The sequence below is a fragment of the Doryrhamphus excisus genome, chromosome 9 (genome assembly GCF_030265055.1).
Source record: "Doryrhamphus excisus isolate RoL2022-K1 chromosome 9, RoL_Dexc_1.0, whole genome shotgun sequence".
Classification (NCBI taxonomy): domain Eukaryota; kingdom Metazoa; phylum Chordata; class Actinopteri; order Syngnathiformes; family Syngnathidae; genus Doryrhamphus; species Doryrhamphus excisus.
This window is the reverse complement of record NC_080474.1, coordinates 17,972,961-17,998,142: the sequence shown is the minus strand read 5'-3', so window position 1 is coordinate 17,998,142 and position 25,182 is coordinate 17,972,961. Positions and strand designations below refer to the sequence as shown.

At 41.6% G+C, this 25,182-nt stretch overlaps 1 protein-coding gene across 2 annotated transcripts in view; it reads left to right on the top strand.

Moving 5' to 3' along the window:
- The window catches only part of tanc1b (tetratricopeptide repeat, ankyrin repeat and coiled-coil containing 1b), a 99,194-nt gene that overhangs the window by 65,116 nt on the left and 8,896 nt on the right, over window positions 1-25,182 (top strand). For both annotated transcript variants that reach the window (XM_058082079.1, XM_058082078.1), the window contains exons 8-19: window positions 6,325-6,447; window positions 6,529-6,810; window positions 6,899-7,053; window positions 7,502-7,733; window positions 7,825-7,991; window positions 10,438-11,045; window positions 12,437-12,545; window positions 12,736-12,858; window positions 14,996-15,232; window positions 16,482-16,667; window positions 17,125-17,203; window positions 24,986-25,119. In XM_058082079.1, coding sequence (XP_057938062.1) covers window positions 6,325-6,447; window positions 6,529-6,810; window positions 6,899-7,053; window positions 7,502-7,733; window positions 7,825-7,991; window positions 10,438-11,045; window positions 12,437-12,545; window positions 12,736-12,858; window positions 14,996-15,232; window positions 16,482-16,667; window positions 17,125-17,203; window positions 24,986-25,119 — 2,435 coding nt within the window. The remainder of the gene's footprint in view (window positions 1-6,324; window positions 6,448-6,528; window positions 6,811-6,898; window positions 7,054-7,501; window positions 7,734-7,824; window positions 7,992-10,437; window positions 11,046-12,436; window positions 12,546-12,735; window positions 12,859-14,995; window positions 15,233-16,481; window positions 16,668-17,124; window positions 17,204-24,985; window positions 25,120-25,182) is intronic.

The window sequence follows — 25,182 nt, the reverse complement described above, 5'->3', positions numbered from 1 at the left end:
TCGATTCCACCCTCGGCCATCTCTGTGTGGAGTTTGCACGTTCTCCCCGTGCATGCGTGGGTTTTCTCCAGGTACTCCGGTTTCCTCCCACATTCCAAAAACATGCTAGGTTAATTGGAATGGAATGGAATGGAATGGCCTTTATTGTCATTATAAAAGATGTACAACAAGATTGGAGAGCTTCTCCTTTCAGTGCAATAGTTCAAGTTAAAAAAGTATACAAAAAGTAGAGTAAAAAATGACAGTTTAACAAGCATAAACAGGAGTAAACGTATTAATAGATATATTAATTTTAGTGCAATGATGAATGGGTCACATATGAGTGTATTGAATTGTTAAATAAATGTTAATAAATATGTTTTCAAGTTAGTAACAGAGGCAGTGATGGAAATATTGGCGACTCCAAATTGTCCATAAGTATGAATGTGAGTGTGAATGGTTGTTTGTCTATATGTGCCCTGTGATTGGCTGGCCACCAGTCCAGGGTGTACCCCGCCTCTCGCCCGAAGACAGCTGGGATAGGCTCCAGCACCGCCGCAACCCTCGAGAGGACAAGCGGTAGAAAATGAATGAATGAATGAATTTACACTTATGGACAATTAAGAGTACCTGACAAACGTACATGCTTTTGGACTGTGGGCGGAAACATGCAAGACACAGACCGAGAAGGAGTGGGAATTTCCAGTTGATCTTGGTTCTGAGTCCTCATATCTCACCTCTTCGTCTGGCAACAGCGCTACATTCTTTGGTATAGACAATGTGTCTGAGAACAACCTTATTAAGCCTTTGAAGGTACTTTACTAATACAGTACATACTCTAATAACAACACTCCAGATGTCTCTGTGATGAAAGCCAAATCTAAAAAGTATTTCTGTAAAATGAAAACAATGATAACAGTACATCTTTAAGCCCTTTTAGACTTGACTTGACATCTTATTTTCTACTTTCCATGTCAAAGGTTATTACAATTCAAACGCTGACCATGACTGAGTTTCCTGTCTTCCACTCCATTTTAACCATTCCCTTAATTATAGGTGTTTAGAATGACATATCTGAGTTAAGCCTAAGGAGCCATATTGTTTTTTTGGCCACTGGAATCCCATATTTAAGAGATCTTAGTGTGAGCTGCTTGTTGTAGATTGATACTCAGTCGGGGTTAGGATGACTGTGGAATGGTATAACACTTTGTCTGTGGCATGCAGCTATTCAGCACAGCTTTTGTGGTCTTGCTCAGGATGAGGTACGGCTCACTCCAAGGTTTTCCTTTTCTTTTTTCTTTTCGAGGTCTATTGTCCTCAGTGTAGCGAGAATGCTTTGTTCGGCTGCATCCTTCCAATAATATGTTATTTCTTATAAGCTCAGAAGTTGATGACATGGTAACATTTAGTGACATCTGGGTGTTATTAGAAGGACTGAAGTCATCTTCACCTGATCTGTGAGTCTGACGTATTTAAGGACACAGTAATTGTATCAAGCTGCTGCAACAGCGTGACTAAAGTTTAATTTGGTGTAGATATGCACATACTGTATACGTGTAATTGTGCTGGGATGTATTTCCGTTGTCATGGAATTCATTGTGATGATTTCATCTTTTCCAAACAACCAACACTATCACATTGACATTTAATGAAAACTCTATAAACATACATAAATATAATTAAACTATGGTAAAACTAATACAAATATTAATAGGCAGATGTAATAGGTTTAGGATGATTATGAATATAAAAAAAATATATCCACACAGTGTTATATTCGTCTGGTAGCTGCAATAGATGATGGATTTGTGCTCTGGAGATGAAAATTGTGCCGTCTGTCTGCAGGAAATTGGATTTTTTTTGGTTTAGAAAGTCATCAAGTGGCAGCTAAGCATCTCAAGAACATGACAAACTTCAGAAGATTGCTGGGAGGTTACTTTAACTTACAAGTAGTGTACATTTCAATAAGCATTTTTATTACAATACGAACATATCTCCTCAAGGGATAACACCGGAGATATACTTCAAGCATCATTTTCTGAGTTCTGAGCATGAGTTCTGCTGATTCTGAGGAGATGTGGTCATTGAGGGAAGCGTGTACTGTGAAACGTACTGTGATATTGTGAAACCCCCTTTGAGAAACAGGTCTCCATGGCAGTGTCCCGACATGAAAAGGAACCATAAACACACCTTCAAGATGACAAGTGAAGGTGATGGAGTGACCAACTGTGTCTCCAGGCCTGAGCACTTTGTCAGGCGTCCTTAAAGAAGAAGGTAGAGGAGTGCAATGTGTTTTCGAGTGCAAGTGATTTCAAGCAATTTTAGGGATGTGAAGTCATCAAGCTGGAATTTTTTGCTTTTAAGGAATTGTGACTAATGAACAAGATTACTTAGCAAAATGAAAAAAAAAAAAATTTATGTGGAAAGCATTAGTTCAGAAAGGATAAGCGAGGCTTTTGCTCTTAAAATGGACTTTAACCATTTGCACCATGTCCACACAATGTTTACTTTTGTCATTTTTGTTTTAATTGTACTATTGATCAATTCCAATTTCCACTCCTGCTGGGTTAAAATCACCGTCTAGAGAGGTGCATGGATGTCGGTAGGAGTGACCAACTGTGTCTCCAGGCCTGAGCACTTTGTCAGGCATCCTTAAAGAAGAAGGTAGAGGAGTGCAAGGTGTTTTTGAGTGCAAGTGATTTCAAGCAATTTCAGGGATGTGAAGTCATCAAGCTGGAATTTTTTGCTTTTAAGGAATTGTGACTAATGAACAAGATTACTTAGCAAAATGAAAAAAATATATATTTTTATGTGGAAAGCATTAGTTCAGAAAGGATAAGCGAGGCTTTTGCTCTTAAAATGGACTTTGACCATTTGCACCATGTCCACACAATGTTTACTTTTGTCATTTTTGTTTTAATTGTACTATTGATCAATTCCAATTTCCACTCCTGCCGGGTTAAAATCCCAGTCTAGAGAGGTGCATGGATGTCGGTAGGAGTGACCAACTGTGTCTCCAGGCCTGAGCACTTTGTCAGGCATCCTTAAAGAAGAAGGTAGAGCAGTGCAAGGTGTTTTCGAGTGCAAGTGATTTCAAGCAATTTTAGGGATGTGAAGTCATCAAGCTGGAATTTTTTTGCTTTTAAGGAATTGTGACTAATGAACAAGATTACCTAGCAAAATGAAAAATGTTTTTTTTATGTGGAAAGCATTAGTTCAGAAAGGATAAGCGAGGCTTTTGCTCTTAAAATGGACTTTAACCATTTTCACCATGTCCACACAATGTTTACTTTTGTCATTTTTGTTTTAATTGTACTATTGATCAATTCCAATTTCCACTCCTGCCGGGTTAAAATCCCATTCTAGAGAGGTGCATTGATGTCGGTAGGAGTGACCAACTGTGTCTCCAGGCCTGAGCACTTTGTCAGGCATCCTTAAAGAAGAAGGTAGAGGAGTGCAAGGTGTTTTTGAGTGCAAGTGATTTCAAGCAATTTTAGGGATGTAAAGTTATCAAGCTGGAATTTTTTGGCTTTTAAGGAATTGTGACTAATGAACAAGATCACTGAGCAAAATGAAAAAATGTTTTTTATTCGGAAAGCATTAGTTCAGAAAGGATAAGCGAGGCTTTTGCTCTTAAAATGGACTTTGTCCACACAATGTTTACTTTTGTCATTTTTGTTTTAATTCTACCATTGATCAATTCCAATTTCCACTCCTGCCGGTGCATGGATGTCGGTATTAGTATGTTAGTGGTATGAGGGATAAGCATGGTGACAATTGCAAAGTGTCTCATTCATTTAGCCATTGTGAGTGTTAGAGAGAGAGAGAGCAGCCAAGCCCTCCACTCAGCAGCTGAATGCTGTCAGTGTGCCTGCATGGGAGCACTCGGGCACAGCAATTGCTTTTGTGGCCTCAGTGAGCTCATCCACTGGGAGCACTCTCCAGAGATTTAGCTAAGGAGCTGCACCCCACTTCTCTACTTTTATGCTGGGAACAACAAACCAGAATTCCCATCACAACTCCTGCTTCTGATTCAGGATGTAAGTAGCTATTTTATTTGGATTTTACTACTTTGATTAAGCCCGGTGATTTTTTTAATAGTCAATGCTGTTTATTAGTCAGTCTTTTATTTATTGGTTTAGACTCCGCATCAAAGTTTATTGATGTCATTATCCTCAATTAGTCACTCGTTGATGGATTGGCATTTTAATTAGTTGGCCATTCCACAGAGGAAGTAACAGAACCAGAAGAGTCGAGTGTTTGTGGCGGTCTATGTCTTGAGAAAGTAGAAGCGGCACTTGGTGGTTTTCGATTCTGCCCTTCAACAGGACAGATCACATGCGTCACCATGGTGATTGCATTGTTCAACAACGGAACAGCCAATGGTGGGCAGACCTTGTCACATTAATGCACATTTTTATTATCTGCACAGATCTTCAGATCAGAGACAAATATGTGGAATAACTGTCTCCTCGTTATTTTATTTTCAGGAAGTAGCGTTGTATATTTAACTTAGAACTTAGGAAACGCATTCCCCAACTATTATACTCACAGTTTATTTTGAATTATGACTTAATATGACGTTATTTGGCATTTGCCTGGTTGTCTTACAGATGGTGTGTGGTCTGTTCTGTGCTATGGGTTATGGGACAGGATTAGCTGAAGCATTGCACTGCTTCAAATTGTTTCCCTCGTATGATCTGTTTTATGGGGGGGGGGGGGGGGTACTAGGAAACAAGTGTGGAGATGAGGGCGCTATTTTTTGTTCACACAAGAAAGTATATGATTTCTATCAGGACAAAAGAACTTCCCCTAACATCCCTAATCCCGCATCCTTTCACAACCCCAAAACTAATATATACTATAAGATAAGATAAGCATAAGATTGCATTCAAATGGTCATATTTGACTATGTAACAATCAGGACAGGATAATAATTTTATAACATCAAGAAAAACAACAAATTGCCACATACAGCAGACTACAGCACACTATCCAAAACCAGATCCGCAAACACGCGCGCACAGGAAGCGAGGGTTTGATGCTAGAACCATTCATCAAAAACAACAAGTCCAGGGTGAAATAGACATTTTGTTTCTTTTTTAGCTTCAAGTAGAGCCTAAATTGGATGCACTTTACATAGAAAGATTGCATGAAGGTTGCGTGAGGCCAGCTGTGGAAAGAGGTTAGCCAAGAAGTGCAGAAGAACCATGCAATGATCTTTTTTGTTCTGGAACTTTTGGATTTGCTTCTGTAACAAAAATAAGTACCTCAAAAGTCGTTAGCAAGTCAGGTTAATTATAAGATCGTGGTGATCGTTGAAGCAGAGTCATCAAGCAGTTTAAGAGCCTGTTCATTGTAATGTGGCAGTTTTAGGATTAAAATATGGATATAGTCTTATTTTATTCATTCATTCATTTATTTTCTACTGCTTATCCTCATGAGGGTCGCGGGGGTGCTGGAGCCTATCCCAGCTGTCTTTGGTATGAGAGGCAGGGTATACCCTGGACTGGTGGCCAGCCAATCACAGGGCACATATAGACAAACAACCATTCACACTCACATTCATACCTATGGACAATTTGGAGTCGCTAATTAACCTAGCATGTTTTTGGAATGTGGGAGGAAACCGGAGTACCCGGAGAAAACCCACGCATGCACGGGGAGTGGAATCAAACTCGGGTCTCCTAGCTGTGAGGCCTTCATGCTAACCACTTTCCACTTTACGGTCGTGCAGCCTTTTATTTTATTTTATTTTTAAAATTATTTTCCCCAAAACGGCTCTTGAAAAATGTTATGTTCGGCTCAGGGCAGCACGGTAGTCGAGTGGTTAGCGCGCAGACCTCTCAGCTAGGAGACCTGGGTTCAATTCCACCCTCAGCCATCTCTGTGTGGAGTTTACATGTTCTGCCCATGCATTCTCCCACATTCCAAAAACATGCTAGGTTAATTAGCGACTCCAAATTGTCCATAGGTATGAATGTGAGTGTGAATGGTTGTTTGTCTATATGTGCCCTGTGATTGGCTGGCCACCAGTCCATGGTGTACCCTGCCTTGAATTCATTGATCGTTTCAAATGTAAACCCATACAACAAATTTTCCGTCGTCCATCCTGTGGTGTTGAGGACCTGGACATGGGCTATGTTCTACTACTTCCACACTCTTGCAAGTAATCCACGCAAGTCCTCTTATCTCCTCTCCGAGACAACAAATATGCTATAAAACCTCGCTGTAGATTTTTTTTATTTCTGAAATTGCGATTTTACAATTGCACAAATCAAGATACAACAGAGTGTTTGCTTCACTCGCTCTCTCTCTCCTTCTCTTTTTGTTCTGTGTCTATAGCGACCAGCTCCACAAAGCTGGAAGACCTGAGTTATCTCGATGAACAACGCAACACACCCCTGCGGACATCCATTCGCCTCCCTTGGCACAATACAGGCGGGAGGCCACCTCAGGACTCTAAAGGTGGCCGCAGTGTGTTATTACTGAATTAGAATGTCAATGCTTTTTAAGTACAATGACGCTAATTCTTGTCTCCAACTTCAGGTCGTTTCTCTCCTTACAAGCCTGTGGACATCATGCTCAAGCCTTTATTGTTTGAGGTGCCAAGCATCACCATGGATTCTGTGTTCGTGGGCCGGGATTGGCTTTTCCAGAAGCTGGATGATGTCTTGAAGGGCAGCGAGTCCACAGAGAGCCACGGCGCAGTGGTGGTGGGCAGTGTGGGTTACGGGAAGACGGCTATCATCTCCCGGCTTGTGGCATTGAGCTGCCATGGCGGACGCATGCGGCAGATTGCATCTAACAGTCCCAGTGCCTCCCCTAAAAGTAATTAATTAAGTTTTTTTTTTTTTTAAGTGTTACCTCATTTGCAGAATGTTGCATTTATAAAAAGGAAAACATTTGCTTCATTTAGGTGGCGGAGGGTCAAGCTCAGAACTTCCTCTTAGCCAGCCACCACAGCCCACTCCACCTTCCAGTGCTACCAATACATTAAGAACCAACAGCTGCCCCGGGACCCCCGAAATCCAGCGACGTAGGGAAGAGGCTGTGAAACGGCTGGCCGCTAAGGTACGTCTTCATTTTTTTTTTTTTTTTTTTTCGGATTGGAGGCTTTGATGATTGGGAAACCGGTCAACACCGCATGAATAGGCAGCCATGCAACTGAGGTAAAGCCAGTAGAGGTGACCACCCCCCCCCTCTGCTGAACCCTGAAAGTATGTCAGCTCCTCCAGGTTGGACTGTAATTAGAACAGGAGGACAGGACAGGAGTCGTGCTACTCCCCAGGCATCTCTCGTCTGTCTTTACTACATCTTCTTCTTTCCTTGTGCTCATTTGAGCACCTCTGCATTATACTCATTTGGGATGGAAATGCTCTTTTTATTAGAGTTCAGATGAGGTGCTTCTCATTTTTTTAATCAGACACTATTATAGTCAGTCACATGCCTAAAATCTTAGCTATGCAATAATATTTTTGTGTACTATTCACTAAATCCCCACTTTTTACATGTGTTACAGGTTGTGGCATATCACTACTGCCAAGCAGACAACACTTACACTTGTTTGGTACCGGAGTTTGTGCACAGCATCGCCGCTCTGCTGTGCCGAGCACACCAACTTAACGCATATCGGGAACTCTTGCTGAAAGAGCCTCACCTTCAGAGCATGCTCAGTCTGCGCTCCTGCGTTCAAGACCCTATGGCTGCTTTCCGGAGAGGCGTTCTCGAGCCTCTGGGCAACCTTCGTAAAGGTAAATTATTACAGCTGTGTAATATTTGAATTTGTCGCGTTTGGCCTTTTAAAAGTCACATATAAAATGTCATTGTACTTTACCGTTACAGAAAGAAAGATTCCAGAGGAGGATCTCATCATCTTGATAGACGGACTGAACGAAGCTGAATTCCATAAACCAGATTATGGAGACACTATTGCCTCCTTTATCACCAAGATCATACCCAAGTTTCCTCCTTGGTTAAAAGTGGTGGTCACTGTCCGAGTCAGCTTACTGGTAAGCAACGGGAAAAAAATTGACATTTGTGTATATATATATATATACATTTTTTTTCAAAATATATATATATATATTTAAAAAATTTCAACCAAAAAAATATATATATATATTATATATTTTTATATATATATTTTTGAAAAATATATATATATATTTTTTTTCAAAAATGCTAAAAAAATCTTTTCATTAAACTTGTATCTTATATTTACATTGTGCCAATTTTTTTCATTTTTTTAGTGTTTAATTTTATTTAGTGTTTAATTTTACGTCCCACAGGCCCATAATAAACGAGGCTTGGGATTAAAATAGCCCCTGGACCCAGCTCTGGTTTATACCGTATCACAAGCATGAATGATCCATTTCTATTTTTTTTTAGTGTTCAACTCCAGCAGCACATTTAGGGGTGTTCACCTATTCTGTGGATTATGACTGATATTATTGGTTGAGTCCTACATACGTATATATCTGTGCACATATATTGTACGTGTATGTGTGTGTGAGATGAGTTCACGCGTTATCTTGCCGAGCGATGTTACTCTGGCCTCAGACAGGCAGACGATTGGAGGATTAAGATGCATTGATTTCTCCAATCCCCAGCACATAGATTGAAATGTGAACTGTGGGATCAGACCTCTGCTTAGCAGCTAAAGGTCTCCTGCTTGTCCTCATGCTACCGTTCCATCCATCCTCTGTCCCTTGCTTCTCAGTCATCCTGTCATTTTTTTTTTTTTTTTTACTCATATTGACATTTGTGACAGTCTTGTTTGACTTGCAACAGCCTGAAGGCTCGATATTCTTGCTCACCCACCTCTCAAAGATGCTCCTCAGATATCATACACAGCCAAAAAAGCCTGACTTTTTTTTACTACGTGTAGCCTTGGGATGTTTACTGGTCTGCCTGTTTGGCCATGCAGAATACAACTGAAGTGGAGGAAACTCCAGATACTTCTGCCAGGAAGGTAGTGTTTGGTTCTGCATAGGTCACTGACGGTGTAGTGGTTTACTTGCTCAACTTCCATGCAGGCAGTCTGGGTTTATTGTGGGAATGGTGTATGTTTACAAAAGTGAGCATACTGCTCATATTTAATAAATGACATATTAACAATTCAATAGAAATGCAACTTCGGCTTGTACTGTATGGTAGAGTAGTCAGTGTATAGCTTTATGGCGGTCCAGATTTGGAAAATGACTGAGCGCATAGTCGTTATTGTGTAAATAGCTGCCAACCCAAAGTGATTGCAGAGATAATTGTGTTTTCCTGCAGTCCGGCATGGTGGTGGTAACGTAATTGTCTGGGGCTGCAAGAGGGCTGGCAGCCTTGGGGATCTGTGGTTCATTGAAGGAAACATGAATCCACACTATTGTAAATCTGTACTGCATTGTTCTAGACTGAAGACTTGAATGTCTGGTTGTGTCCTTTGGGAAGACATAATGAAATAGTATAGACATGTGCAGGATGTTTTGTTGTCATTTACAGGTCCCATGGGAAATCATATTTAAAATTCTCGGACATTGTTATATCTTATAGCTGGTAGTAATTTTGGTAGCTTTCATACATTTTATTCCTTGCCTTTTATAGCCTTTTGTATATATATTTATATTATTATATTTTTTTATATTATTATATTATTATTATTCATTTCTACCGCTTTTTCCTCACAAGGGTCGCGGGTGTGCTGGAGCCTATCCCAGCTGTCTTCGGGCAAGAGGCAGGGTACACGTGGTTGCCAGCCAATCACAGGGTACATATAGACAAACAACCATTCACACTCACATTCATACCTATGGACAATTTGGAGTCGCTAATTAACCTAGCATGTTTTTGGAATGTGGGAGGAAACCGGAGTACCCGGAGAAAACCCACGCATGCACGAGGAGAACATGCAAACTCCACACAGAGCTGGCCAAGGGTGGAATCGAACCCTGGTCCTCCTAGCTGTGAGGTCTGCGCGCTAACCACTATTATTATTGTTGTTTTTATTATTATTATTATTATTATTATTATTATTATTATTATTATTATTATTATATTATATACATATATTTATATATATATTTATACAATATATTAACTTCTATGTGAAGTACTTCTATAATACCTCATATTAAGTTAACCACATATTAGCAAGATCTCATAGTGTATAGACTGGTCATATATTTCATCTCGTTTCATATTAGATTAAGATATGCCTTTAAGATATGCCTTTATTCGTCCCTCAGTGGGGAAATTTGCAAATTATTATCTACATACTGTAGTTGTATATACGTAACTTGGGTTGTTTATATTGTGTATTTTTTATATGGTGTATTTTTGTACTGCTTAACTGATTCTGTACTCTTGCTGCTGTGCAATGCAAATTTCTCCACTGAGGGATGAATAAAGGCATATCTTATCTTATCTTATCTTTAACTCCTTGTTTACGGTTTTTTATTTGTTCTATAGGAGATCACCAGCCTTCTGCCCTTCTCCAAGATCTCATTGGATGATTTTGTGGACAATACAGAGATAAGCAATGACCTCAACGCCTATATCCAATACCGCATTACCGGCACCAAGGATATCATGAACAACATTAGTCTCAATGGTAAAGCGGATCCGATCACCATCGGAAAACTCAGTAGCCACCTGATCTCCCGCAGCCAGGGTTCCTACCTGTATCTCAAACTCACCCTGGATCTATTCGAGAGGGGCCACTTGGTAATCAAGAGTTCCAGCTACAAAGTTGTGCCCGTCTCGCTGGCTGAGCTCTACCAGCTGCAGTGCAACATGAAGTTCATGACAAACTCGGCCTTTGAGCGCTCGCTGCCGATCCTCAATGTGGCACTGGCCTCGCTGCACCCCATGACCGACGAGCAGCTGTTCCAGGCCATTAATGCCTGCAACATCCAAGGCGAGCTGCACTGGGAGGACTTCCAGCAACGCATGGACTTGCTCTCAGGCTTCCTCATCAGACGTCGCGACAAGACGCGTATGTTTTGCCACCCGTCCTTCAGAGAGTGGCTTGTGTGGAGGGCGGATGGAGAGAGTACGGACTTCCTCTGCGATCCGAGGTCAGTCCTAATCCCATAAGTTTTTATTTTTCATGTAAAAAGTAGTTTATTAGGCTGCACGGCGGTCGAGTGGTTAGCGCGCAGACGTCACAGCTAGTAGAGGTGGGTTCAATCCCACCCTCGGACATCTCTGTGTGGAGTTTGCATGTTCTCCCCGTGCATGCGTGGGTTTTCTCCGGGTACTCCGGTTTCCTCCCACATTCCAAAAACATGCTAGGTTAATTAGCGACTCCAAATTGTCCATAGGTATGAATGTGAGTGTGAATGGTTGTTTGTCTATATGTGCCCTGTGATTGGCTGGCCACCAGTCCAGGGTGTACCCCGCCTCTCACCCGAAGACAGCTGGGATAGGCTCCAGCACCCCCGCGACCTTTGTGAGGATAAGCAGTAGAAAATGAGTGAATGAACTATGTTGGATAATACAAATGCAAAAATGACTATAGGGGTGCTATTTCATGTACACACACAAACACACACAGCTGGGATAGGCTCCAGCACCCCTGCGACCCTTGTGAGGATAAGCGGTAAAAAATCAATGAATGAACTATGTTGGATAATACCAATGCAAACGTGACTATAGGGGTGCTATTTCATGTACACACCGCTGGGATAGGCTCCAGCACCCCCGCGACCCTGGTGAGGATAAGAAAATGAAAAATGAATGAATGAATGAACAAAATAACTTACACTTTGACAAAGTGTACATTGACATTCCAAAAACATGCTAGGTTAATTGGCAACTCCAAATTGTCCATAGGTATGAATGTGAGTGTGAATGGTTGTTTGTCTATATGTGCCCTGTGATTGGCTGGCCACCAGTCCAGGGTGTACCCCGCCTCTTTTGCCCGAAGACAGCTGGGATAGGCTCCAGCACCCCCCGCGACCCTCGTGAGGATAAGCGGTAGAAAATGAATGAATAAATGAAAGTAGTTTATTATTTATCATTAGTCTATATAAAGTCAATGTGATAGCAGTTCATCGGGTATTTCTACTTTCTTTCCCTTGGTCCTCAGCTTTGTCTCCGCTAACAAAGTAGATTCCTAAGCGGACCAGAGTGAAGCACAATTGTAATCATTCATTAAAACAAAACAAAGGCTTTAGATTTGGCAGAAGCGATGCATATGCACATAAAAGCTGGTATGCTGCTGCTGTTTCTGAACACAGAGAATTATAACCCGATCAAATTGATCTCCAACCATGCATGTCCCTTTAATGACACTCAAAGAATTAAAACCGGGGCCCTTTTCTGCACTTCCATGCCTCAATGCATGTTTGTGTTTGTTTATGTAGGTTTCATTATATCCTTGAATAACATCCAATTCTTTGACCGTCTTACGTATATTCTTCTTCTTTATACAAATGAGTAGCTCTTTTATTATTGTGTTGAACAGGACTGGTCACGCTCTCATTGCATTCATGCTGTCCCGTCAAGAAGGGAAACTGAATCGACAACAGACCATGGAATTGGGACATCATATTCTCAAGGCACACATCTTCAAGGTATAATAAAGCTGTGGAGGATGCTTCTTCAACATTCTTTCCAATTAAAATGCATTCCTTTTCGGGGAATTATTGCTGTTTTTGTGTTTGTTTCTGGCTGTGGTCGGTCGAGAAAGGAGAGTGAGACAAAGATCTCGTGATACACTTTACTTATGTACTCATAATTTTGTTTTTTGTTTGTTTGTGACAGGGCCTAAGTAAAAAAACGGGCGTGTCCTCCAGTGTGCTGCAAGCTTTGTGGATCAGCTGCAGCGCTGATGGTCTTTCTGCAGCCTTGGCCTCACTGAGAAACCTTTACACTCCCAACGTGAAGGTGAGATGGTCATATTAGTTATTTGCGCTGATTGTAGTAGTTGAGCTCTGTGTGTACTTTGCACGTTCTCCTTGTGCATGCGTGGGTTTTCTCCCCGGGTACTCTGGCTTCCTCCCATATTCTGAAAATATGCACCTTGGGTTAATTGGGTATTCTATTTATTGACCACTCGAGGGTGTACCCAGTCTTTCATAGGCAACTGGGATAGACTCCAACTTACCCTAATGAGGACAAGCAGTATATAGGAAATGCTTGGATGGGCGACCATTGGACAAACAGTGGAATTCAAGTAGACTGAAAAACATTAGCCTTTAGGCTCCGGTCACGGGCAATGAATGCATAAAGGTCAAATGTGGAGACGTGCACATAAACTTTCATCATTAAACTCTGGGGCTGACACCCCCCCCCCCCCCCCCCCCCCCCCCCCCCCCCCGACTCAACTGACCTCAGTGCAAAATGGCATCTGCTTTATTACAATTTAATTACAATTTCTCAGCTGAGTTGTATAGCATACCTGGGGAGCATTTAGCTTGTCATCCTCTTTAATACTTAATACTTGGGTCGTTTATATTGTTTATTTTTCTATATTGTGTATTTTGTACTGCTTAACTGACTCTGTACTCTTGCTGCTGTGCAATACAAATTTCCCCACTGAGGGACGAATAAAGGCATATCTTAATCTTAATCTTAATCTTTCTACTATGTTCATGAAATACATTGAGTTTCAGTATTAATTTGTTCCAAAAAGAAAAAAAAATGCTAAATATGCAATGCAAAAATTGATCAATGGATGGAAATTATATTTGATGCAGATTTCCTGTACATCCAATTGAACTCCATAGTGTTGACACTCACAACTTTCTTTGGCCCCATGACGGGTTATTTAGTAGTTACACTCGATTAAAAAAAAATGCAGTGAGTCAACATTCCATAGGGTGCTTGATTTTGGAAAACGGACTAGTTTGCTATGTGCAATATTGCAACAGACAGTGTGCAACAGACAGTGAATGAAAACATTTAGGAAAAATTTCCATCAAAAGCTACCACATCTGAAAAACAATAAAATAAAAACCCAGCGTGCTCCAGGAAAACAATGTTATATATAAATCAACTCAAGTGTGCTGAAAATAGAACTATTTGCACCCTTGTTGTACTACTTTGCACCTATGCATGTTGATGATACATTTAGCATGAAATGAGTTCTAACAATAACCTTTCAAACCAATTCAATTTCTTATGCACTTTTCCTGTTTTGTTTGTATTGAGAGAAAACATTAGCCTCTTCAAGAAAGGCATTATCTCTGATTGATGCATTTTGGCCTGAGGCTAAATAACAACTGTCATTTTTTTTTCCCCCCCGCTTGCCACCAGTGTCAGTGTTTTCGCTTCATGGTTCACTTCTGTAATGCTGAATAAATATTTGTGAGTTATTATGCACGAGTGCAACATCACTCACTGTGGAATATTTACACAGTGACCTTGTTCTGTCCACTTGTACGGGTGATCTTTGGAAATCTATTCAGAAGCAACAAAATTAACACTATTTCATATTCCGGTGTCTTATTCTTTATTGATTTTATTCATCTTAGAGAAGAAAAACATGTATCTTGATATTTGCTTCAGTGTAAATTCAACATTTACCCTGAGAAGAACCTTTATACTTTCACAGTTTGATATAAAAATAGTGCACAAAAATATAACAACCTTATACAGCGTGACAAATGACATTGTAACCATGGTGGTGGCTAAAGGTTTAAAATGCGCTGCCTTAGAAGATTGCTGTCCAATGTGTTAATATAGAGATGGATCACCAGAATGTCCACAGTAATGCCAAGAGAACAGAAAAGAATTGAAGATAAGATGGAAGATGTTTTTTTTTTTGCTGTGGTTGATGGTGCAGGAAAACATTGTCCATCATGTGTAGCTGTGAAAGTGGACATACATCATAAATCCTATTCACGCTATTTTCACTTTCAGTTAACCTTTCTAGTCCATCACACGCTCTTGTATGTGTTTTTTTTTACACACACGTCATGTATCCTGAATTATATGACCCAAACAGAATTATTATATTTTTTTCTTGTGAGGATCCGCAAAAGTATTCGTGCTGAGTTTCTGCTTTTGTATGTTTCACCAGGTGAGCCGTCTGCTGATGCTGGGTGGAGCCAACGTCAATTACCGTACCGAGGTGCTGAACAACGCGCCGGTCATTTGCGTCCAATGTCACCTCGGCCACCAGGAGATCGTCTCCTTGCTGATGGAGTTTGGCGCCAGCGTTGAGGTTGTGTCTGAAAATGGTATGAACCCTTTGTGCTACTCGGCGGCAGCGGGACACCTGGGCCTCGTCATGATGCTGTGCAAGCGGGGGGCCATGGTGAGCGCAAGTTTCTAACATTTGGTGAACTCATTTAACTATGATACAGTGCGGGTCTACACTCAGGATGTCCAATATTATTATGGATGTTGACAAATATTGATTTTTTAATGACTTGTTGAGACGGCCGCACAGTAGTTGAGTGGTTAGCATGCAGGCCTCACAGCTAGTAGACCCGAGTTCAATTCCACCCTCGGCTATCTCTGTGTGGAGTTTGCATGTTCTCCCCATGGGTTTTCTCTGGTTTCCTCCTACATTCCAAAAACATGCTAGGTTAATTTTTCATTTATTCATTTTCTACCGCTTTTCCTCACTAGGGTCGTGGGGAGTGCTGGAGCCTATCCCAGCTGTCTTCGGGCAAGAGGCGGGGTACACCCTGGACTGGTGGCCAGCCAATCACAGGGCACATATAGACAAACAACCATTCACACTCACATTCATACCTATGGACAATTTGGAGTCACTAATTAACCTAGCATGTTTTTGGAATGTGGGAGGAAACCGGAGTACCCGGAGAAAACCCACGCATGCACGGGGAGAACATGCAAACTCCACACAGAGATGGCCGAGGGTGGAATTGAACCCTGGTCTCCTAGCTGTCAGGTCTGCGCGCTAACCACTCGACCGCTGTGCCGCCTGCTAGGTTAATTAGCGACTCCAAATTGTCCATAGGTATGAATGTGAGTGTGAATGGTTGTTTGTCTATATGTGCACTGTGATTGGCTGGCCACCAGTCCAGGGTGTACCCCGCCTCTCGCCCAAAGACAGCTGGGATAGGCTCCAGCACCTCCATGAACCTCGTGAGGATAAGTGGTAGAAAATGAATAAATGAATGAGTTCTCCTCCTATTTTGTGTGGAAGTGGTAACTTTTTGGCTTCTTATTCTGTCTTTCCCCACCCTTGGCCATCTTTGTATGGAGTTTGCATGTTCTCCCCGTGCATGCGTGGGTTTTCTCCGGATACTCCGGTTTCCTCCCACATTCCAAAAACATGCTAGGTTAATTGGCGACTCCAAATTGTCCATAGGTATGAATGTGAGTGTGGATGGTTGTTTGTCTATATGTGCCCTGTGATTGGCTGGCCACCAGTCCAGGGGGTACCCCGCCTCTCGCCGGAAGACAGCTGGGATAGGCTCCAGCACCCCTGCGACCCTCATGAGGATAAGCAATAGAAAATGAATGAATGAATGAATGACTTGTTATATGTTGTATGTTATAAACATAACGCAAACCTCGTGTGTCTCTGCCAGGTTGACCACGTCGATAAGAGCGGCCAGTGTGCTCTTGTGCACGCCGCTCTCCGAGGACATCCTGAGATTATCCAGTACCTGCTTGAAATGGAATGGAGCGCCGAGGGGCAGCAAGAGGACTGCTCTTTGAAGAGCAAAGCCCTGCAGCAGGCTTTGATAGCAGCGGCCAGCATGGGGCACACACAGGTTGGGCCATAATGCATGTCAAAGTACATAATGCACTCTACCTGAAACACATGCACACGTATACTAAATGCATACTCTAAACATGATCATACAAAATTTTGTTACTGGAGTAGCTTTTAAAGTGTCGCTTTGCCTTCCGAGTCTTGATACTCACCTCACAGTGCAGGTTTGTTTATGTGTTTATATTCATGTTGAGTCAAGAAGTTGCGCTCGTTAGCAGGAAAACACTTCCACAAGTAAGGCTGTGACCCCACATGTGTGTCTGCCCTCACATCACCCCACATGATAGCTCCTGAAGGAGACTGTTGAAATAATTTATCTAATGGTAATCTGTTAGGCGACCATGTTGTTCCCATGCATCCATTATTTTTACACAAAATTAACATACTGTCCTGCTGTTTTATTTGATCTCTTATGCAGAAACTGTACGCCATTAATCAAAGTTTCTTCCTGGCAGGTTGTAAGGGGCTTGCTGGCAGTGAATAATGAGTACGCTGTGCAAATTGATAGCCACGACACTCTGTGGGGAGAGACAGGTATGTTTTCATCCATCTTTTTTACGTTACATACTTCATTTTATCACCAGACGGTGTTTTATCATTCTCTTGCAAAAGGTCTCGCACCAAATGTATGTGCATTTTTTATGGCTCTTCAGCGCTGCTTCTCTGTGGTGAAAGCATTTGCTGTTGCGGTCATGTGGGTTTCTACTTAGAGTTCGGTAAACACGGCATTTCCTCTAAGGAATGATTCTCCAGTATGCCGTCAGATTACTGCTGCGCTGTCGTCTCGGTGCTGTTTGTTTGGAGGCTTACATCAGTTTAGACATGTTCAAGTACTCGTCCATCTGTTCCACGCCGCTAGATAGGTTTAAGATGACATACGACTTACAAGATTAGAGTTTTGGGTGAATACGGCCTATTATTAGTTAAAAAAGATGCAGATTTAATCAAATGTTTAATATTTTTTGGCTTAAATTAATCATTCATTCATTTTCTACTGCTTATCCTCACGAGGGTACAGGTACACCCTGGACTGGTGGCCAGCCAATCACAGGGCACATATAATCAAACAACCATTCACACTCACATTCATACCTATGGACAATTTGGAGTTGTCAATTAACCTAGCATGTTTTTGTACCCGGAGAAAACCCACGCATGCACGGAGAGAACACGCAAATGTCACACAGAGATGGCCGAGGGTGGGCATTTTCAATCATAAAATGTCTAAATTAATTAAATTATAAATATAAGAAGATGCATTCAAACATGTAATGATATGTGGTATTTTATTTTTGGTATGGTCACTAGGTGTCAGCGATGTTACTGTAACATTTAGTGAGAAACACAAGCACCAGACTTCATCACCGGGACAACGGGTGTTTTTTTTTTATTATTGTTGATTACTCTGAACCCCCAACATCACTTCCTGTCAGCTCCCCAAGCTCCGGAACAGATTGACAGCAACATGGGTCTTATTCAAGACTTCTTTATTATGGGCCTGCAAGCAAAGCGACCAGTAGATGAGTATTGTAGCCTACCTGAATCAAATAGACCTTTCTGTAGTCACTGCTTCGCTACAGAGATTCTAAGTCACCGTGAGCCAAATAATAATATAAATTTTGTCATTTCCACATGTCCTCATTAGGTCGTGCAACTACACTGCAGTCCTCTGTAGCGGACTAACAAAAACAACATTGCTAGTTCATTTAAAAAAAATGACACAGTTCATTCTTTAGTGAATTTGCAAATCTTTGTGTGCACATTTTACTGGTAAAGCAAGTCGAGATGCTATACTGGCTTTCTTAGCGCTATGCAATATTTTCGATATAGATATCAACCAATACGGATATATGCAGCAAACTAATGTCAGGTCACATCTTACATAATGAATGAATATGTTCTGCTTCTTTTATTCTTATACCATGAGATGCATTTCACAAATAATAATAACTTGCAAGGTAAGACAAATAATTGTATCAATGACCAATAATAACATGTAAAGAATCAAACCTGGTAATATAAATCCAATTACTTCTCTGTGTCTAGTAGTACTTGTCATGTCAAAGCAAGTTTTATATTGCATGAAAATTGCACAATTGGCAGCAAATGAAAGTTAAAAATGGAAAATCCCATTGAGCATGTTCAGACGCTTATACGTATTTCTGTGAAATCTCATCTGATCAGGTCGGGTCGTATTACAGAAGAAAATTGGGTGTGCTCTTGTTGCAGATTGAATGTGTGGATAATGTGCAGCGTACGGGTCTGGAGCCACGTATCAGGGTACAGTGGACGAGGAAAAGTAAACCATGAAACTTAAATGTATTACTAAAGTGTCATATATGTGTCATGGAGGGCTGAGACGCTGCAGGGTTGCCATTTTCCCCAGCAGGTGATTTAACTGATAAATTGAAGTATTGATTATTAAAATCACCTGCTTTAGTGAATGGCTGGGAAGAAAACCTGCAGTGTCTCGGCCCTCTGTGGCACAAGTTTGACATCCGTGGTCCACACTGTATTTTTTTTTTTTTTTTTTTGTCCCGTCCAGCCATTGGGGCAGATAGTATTGTTGATCTAAATGCACTTACATGCTAAATAGATTTGCTCTGTGTTGGCTACAACTTCCCTGTACCATGAAATTTTATTTGCCGTTAATTGATGTTTTTGTTATGCGCATTTGGAGCGACCGGACCGGAGCAAGAAGAAACGTAGTTAAAGGATGCCTTTTCCTTCTAAATGGCCAAAGCACTTCAGACCTTATTCCTAAGGAATCCCAAATATTCCTCCTTGGTGGAGCCTCTTAAAGCCGCAGTCTAGCAGTCCAGTCTCAGCTCTGTTAGTTCAGTGGATGCTGAATGGCATCCGCTCCAAACAAGTGAAATTGCAAGTCTGTGTTGCACCACTAAGCTGAAACAAAGTAACTCTCAGGTTTTTGCCACGACCACAATCTTAGATATCTTTTTGCCAGCAGGCTCTCATTTAGAAGACATCCAGAGCCCATCTGTATTCAGGGAAAATAGTAGGGTTCCGTGTGCGAGCCTAGTAGGTAATGAAACATCTTATTGGAAGGAGTATTACAGGTTGAAGGTCACTATGAGATATAAGAAATGATCCTGTTTTTACACTCATGTTGAGCAGATGCTTCCAACCACAGATGATTACCTCTGAGAGATATGAAAGTACTTTTTTTTTTTTTTTTTTTACTATGCAGATTTATATTCCAGTCCGGTAGCAGTCAATGTTCTCTGCAGAAACTATCCAGCTATGCACCTTATGGAAAAGTTGCATTCAGAACAGAATCACACGACATTTAGTACTTTAGGTACACGCAGGAAATGTAATGGACGTGTTATGAATTGTGGTATTACAAAATGATGTGCAGGGTTATGAATTGGTTTCATTGTTTTAGTGACACAACTGTCAGTAGGATGCAAAGCACATATGACAGTCAATCAATGAATTATTACTAAGGCAGAGTCTGCGGGGACTCTGGTGAATTGGTTGTCATTAGACAATTGGAAACTGCACCTTATTTTGTGGTGTGTTTAAAATGAAGCAGAGCATTACGTCTCCATGCAAATAGGGCCTGATGTCTCCCATTGTTGACGTGAGGTTGATTGGATTGCACATCTGTGCCTGTTTCTTCTTTCAAAGTTTTCCTCTTAGGATGCAAAATGTGTTGTTTGCTTCCACAGGACCGTCTTTGTCTGCTCAAGGCAGCTAGCAAGAAATTATTTACTTAGAAAACAAATAAAGTTGCAATGAAACTTGAAATGCTAATCCACCCAAAAAAAATGACCACAAAAAACATTTTATAGATAATGTGAAATACAGATAAATTCAAGTATTTAATGTAATAAATGAACATCTCGGTGGCACGGTGGTCGAGTGGTTAGCGCACAGACCTCACAGCTAGAAGACCAGGGTTCAATTCCACCCTGGAGTTTGCATATTCTCCCCGTGCATGCGTGGGTTTTCTCCGGGTACTCCGGTTTCCTCCCACATTCCAAAAAAACATGCTAGGTTAATTACCGACTCCAAATTGTCCATAGGTATGAATGTGAGTGTGAATGGTTGTTTGTCTATATGTGCCCTGTGATTGGCTGGCCACCAGTCCAGGGTGTACTCCGCCTCTCACCCAAAGACAGCTGGGATAGGCTCCAGCACCCCCCGCGACTCTCGTGAGGAAAAGCGGTAGAAAATGAATGAATGAATAATGTAATAAATTAACATCTGAGCGGCACGGCGGTTGAGTGGTTAGCGCGCAGACCAGGGTTCAATTCCACCCTCTGTGTGGAGTTTGCATGTTCTCCCCGTGGTTTTCTCCGGGTTCTCCGGTTTCCTCCCACATTCCATAAACATGCTAGGTTAATTGGCGACTCCAAATTGTCCATAGGTATGAATGTGAGTGTGAATGGTTGTTTGTCTATATGTGCCCTGTGATTGGCTGGCCATCAGTCCAGGGTGTACCCCGCCTCTCGCCCGAAGACAGCTGGGATAGGTTCCAGCACCCCCCGCGACCCTCGTGAGGAAAAGCGGTAGAAAGTGAATGAATGAATGAATTCATAAAGGATTCCCAGGAAGGGATCTGTCTCTAGTGTCCCAAAGCTAAAAAAGCCACTATCCATTTTTCATAGAGAGTTGGATGCTTTTTTTTTGATACTTTTAGGCCTCAGGATCTTTGTGTACTTTGTGTACTTTGTCCCGTACTCTGTTTATTTTATACGTTTGTACTTAGATTAAATAACTCAAAGCAAGCATGCTCACAGAATACAAATGCAGATTTCTTAACCTGCTTCGTGGGAAATTTAGATGATGTAAATTTGCATGTTTTTAGGAAATTTGCTGATTTCCATATTTCCACAGAAGGAGACTTTTTATACCCTTGGAAAATAGCAGTGCAATTTGCAGAAATTGAAAGCTACTGCTGGAAAAGCGTATTTGCATGATTGAGATTGGCACTTAATCTTCCCAGTGATTTGCCTGTGATGAATTCAGGCTCCTGGTAATGTGATTCCGAATAAGGATGCGATCACATGTTTACTTTTTTTTTAGCCAGTGTTTTAGGGTGCGCTCACCACGCTTGGGTACGTCTGACAGCTAAAGTGTTGTTGGTTTGACTAGTGTGGGTGCTTAGTGCTGCGTTCAAGCGCGACACAATTTATCTTACATGACCTGGATGTCTTTTAAAGTCAATGCCGTCATTTCTATTCGCCATTTATCAATGATAACCGGCACCTTTCATAATAGAAATAAAAAGTCACATTGCGAGAAGTGGCCCAACTTGAGGTAGGCGAGTCACAAAGAATTTTTACAAAATTTTAAAAATCCTTATGTACAACAATGTATTTTTTAACTTTAATAATGATATGGACTGCATGAGAAAGTGTGTTTGACATCCATTCACAAGTGTATTGCACAAAAGACTAGTGTTGCTCAGCCAGCCTTAATACCGTTGTAAACAACATCTGAGGTGCAACATTTTAAAGCGCATGCAGAGGTAGATAAACCTGCGAGCCAGTTTTTCTATGATTCTGTTTTTGACTAAAATTTTGCAGAAATGTTGCCCTGGTCCTCACAGCTAGGAGACCTGAGTTCAATTCCACCCTCGGCCATCTACTATCATTTTTCATCATCTAAAAAAGTTTGTTTTTACCCTTTTCCGGTCTCTAGTAATCAGTAATCGGCTGCACGGCGGTCGAGTGGTTACACAGCTAGGAGACCCAAGTTCAATCCCACCCTCTGTCATCTCTGTGTGGAGTTTGCATGTTCTCCCCGTGCATGCGTGGGTTTTCTCCGGGTACTCCGGTTTCCTCCCACATTCCAAAAACATGCTAGGTTTATTGGCTACTCCAAATTGTCCATAGGTATGAATGTGAGTGTGAATGGTTGTTTGTCTATATGTGCCCTGTGATTGGCTGGACACCAGCCAATGAATGAATATTGCCCTGGTTTTCATACACTGTCTCAGCTATATAATAAAGTATCAAACTAGTCTGTGTTTTGCTTTTGCTGACTCACTATCCATACAATTTGAATTGAGTGCCTAATTAACCCACAGTTTAACCAAAAAAAGGATGTCATTAGCTTGTGAAAGTTGAGCGTTACATTCTCCTTCTTTCTACCTGCGGTGATGAGCTTTGACATCTTCCAAAAATAAAATAGTCGTCCCCTCCCAAACGTCCACAAGCGCTTCATGAAAATGTCTTGCGCCATCCCAGGTGCAGATGGCAGCGTTCCCAAGCTGCTCAGTCATTGGTCTGCGCTCTAATGAGTGTGAGGATATTCATACTCGGAGCAGATGGAATCTTAGGGGATGCTTTGTCTCTGAGGAAGGGAGGGTGATATCAGTCAGCAGCATCGGTATTCTCTTAGAGAGGAGAGTCTCTATTCAAGCGAAGACATTGTACACATACCAACACACCTGTAATGCTGCAGAACAATGCAGATGTTCTGATGGATTTTTCTATTGCAACTAGGAATTCATAAATCTTTCCTCATATTTCATGTGCGTGCTTGGATCTGGAGTTGGACTTTGTTAACTGTCCATGACCATTAATGTCGTCAGTGTACAGACAATGAACAGCTGTGCATGTCACTGTGCTTATGTTACACTTTTTAACAGCCTATTTATTCGTCCTTTCATCTTCCACAGTTATGGCCATGCTGTTTAAAATAGCTTTTGTTACGCCAGAACAAATATAGGAATAATTTTGAATTATTAATTATACATTTAAAAGTGCCAAAACATGAAAGCACCATTTTCTTTTTAAGGCTTGCTTGATTCACGTCATAATATATGTACAGTATGTGATACTGGAAGCATAGCGGTCATTATTAGCCATTCCAAAGTGTCCGTCAAAATGAATTATACTAAAACGGAATCAAATTTTCAAATAAGAAATCATGTTCAATTCCACCCTCGGCCATCTCTGTGTGGAGTTTGCATGTTCTCCCCGTGCATGCGTGAGTTTTCTCCGGGTACTCCGGTTTCCTCCCACATTCCAAAAACATGCTAGGTTAATTGGCGACTCCAAATTGTCCATAGGTATGAATGTGAGTGTGAATGGTTGTTTGTCTATATGTGCCCTGTGATTGGCTGACGACCAGTCCAGGGTGTACCCCGCCTCTCGCCCCAAGACAGCTGGGATAGGCTCCAGCTGGGATAGGCTCCAGCACCCCCCGCGACCCTTGTGAGGAAAAGCGGTAGAAAATGAATGAATAAATCCACTTGATCCTTTCCAGACGCCCAAAAATGGAATACAAACATTCATTCATTCATTTTCTACCGCTTTTTCCTCACCAGGGTCGCGATGGGTGCTGGAGCCTATCCCAGCTGTCATCGGGCGAAAAATGAATGAATGAACAAAATTACTTACACTTTGACAAAAACGTTGTTTTACATGATTTTTTTTATTTTACAGTGAACTATTCACAATTTGCATGTTAAAATTTGACTTCAATGCGTAACCTGCACACTACACTCCTCCATGCTGCCTTTGGAGTGTTTTAATACGTGTAAAACTGCACTAAACATTCATTAAATTTATTCATTTTCTTGTCCTCATGAGGGTCGCGGGGTATGTTGGAGCCTACCCCAGCTGTCTTCGGGCGAGAAGCACAAAGATTGTGAGGCCTAAAAGTATAAAAAAAAAAAAAGCATCCAACTCTCTATGAAAAATGGATAATTTCTTTTTTAGCTTTGGGACACTAGAGACAGATCCCTTCCTGGGAATCCTTTATGAATTCATTCATTCATTCACTTTCTACCGCTTTTCCTCACAAGGGTCGCGGGGGTGCTGGAGCCTATCCCAGCTGTCTTCCGTCGAGAGGCGAGGTGCACCCGGGACTGGTCGCCAGCCAATCACAGGGCACATATAGACAAACAACCATTCACACTCACATTCATACCTATGGACAATTTGGAGTCGCCAATTAACCTAGCATGTTTTTGGAATGTGGGAGGAAACCGGAGTACCCGGGGAGAACATGCAAACTCCACACAGAGATGGCAGAGGGTGGAATTGAACCCTGGTCTCCTAGCTGTGAGGTCTGCGCGGTAACCACTCGACCGCCGTGCAGCCTGTACTAAACGTGGTAACCAAACAAACAGACAATAATGTAAAATGAATATAAATGACAAATTAAATGGAAAAACATGACTCTGAAGACACTTTTTGACCAAGATGAGCAGACATGAGAGCTTCCAGACACCAATTTCTTTGTTATTTCTTTCTCTTTCTCAAAGTGCCGGCCATGCGTTCACATATTAGAAGGTGTTTAATAATCAGGCTGCTGTGTCCTCTGTATGCTCCTTAGCATTGACAGCAGCAGCCGGCCGAGGGAAGATGGACGTGTGCAGCTTTCTGCTGGAGCAGGGAGTAATGGTGCAGCAGGTCAATCGGCGGGGGGTGTCTCCTCTATTCTGTGCCGTCAGGCAGGGACACTGGCAGGTGAGATGTGCTTTGCAAACATGTCTCCACGGCAACTGCTAAGTAAGAAGAAAATGCTCAATC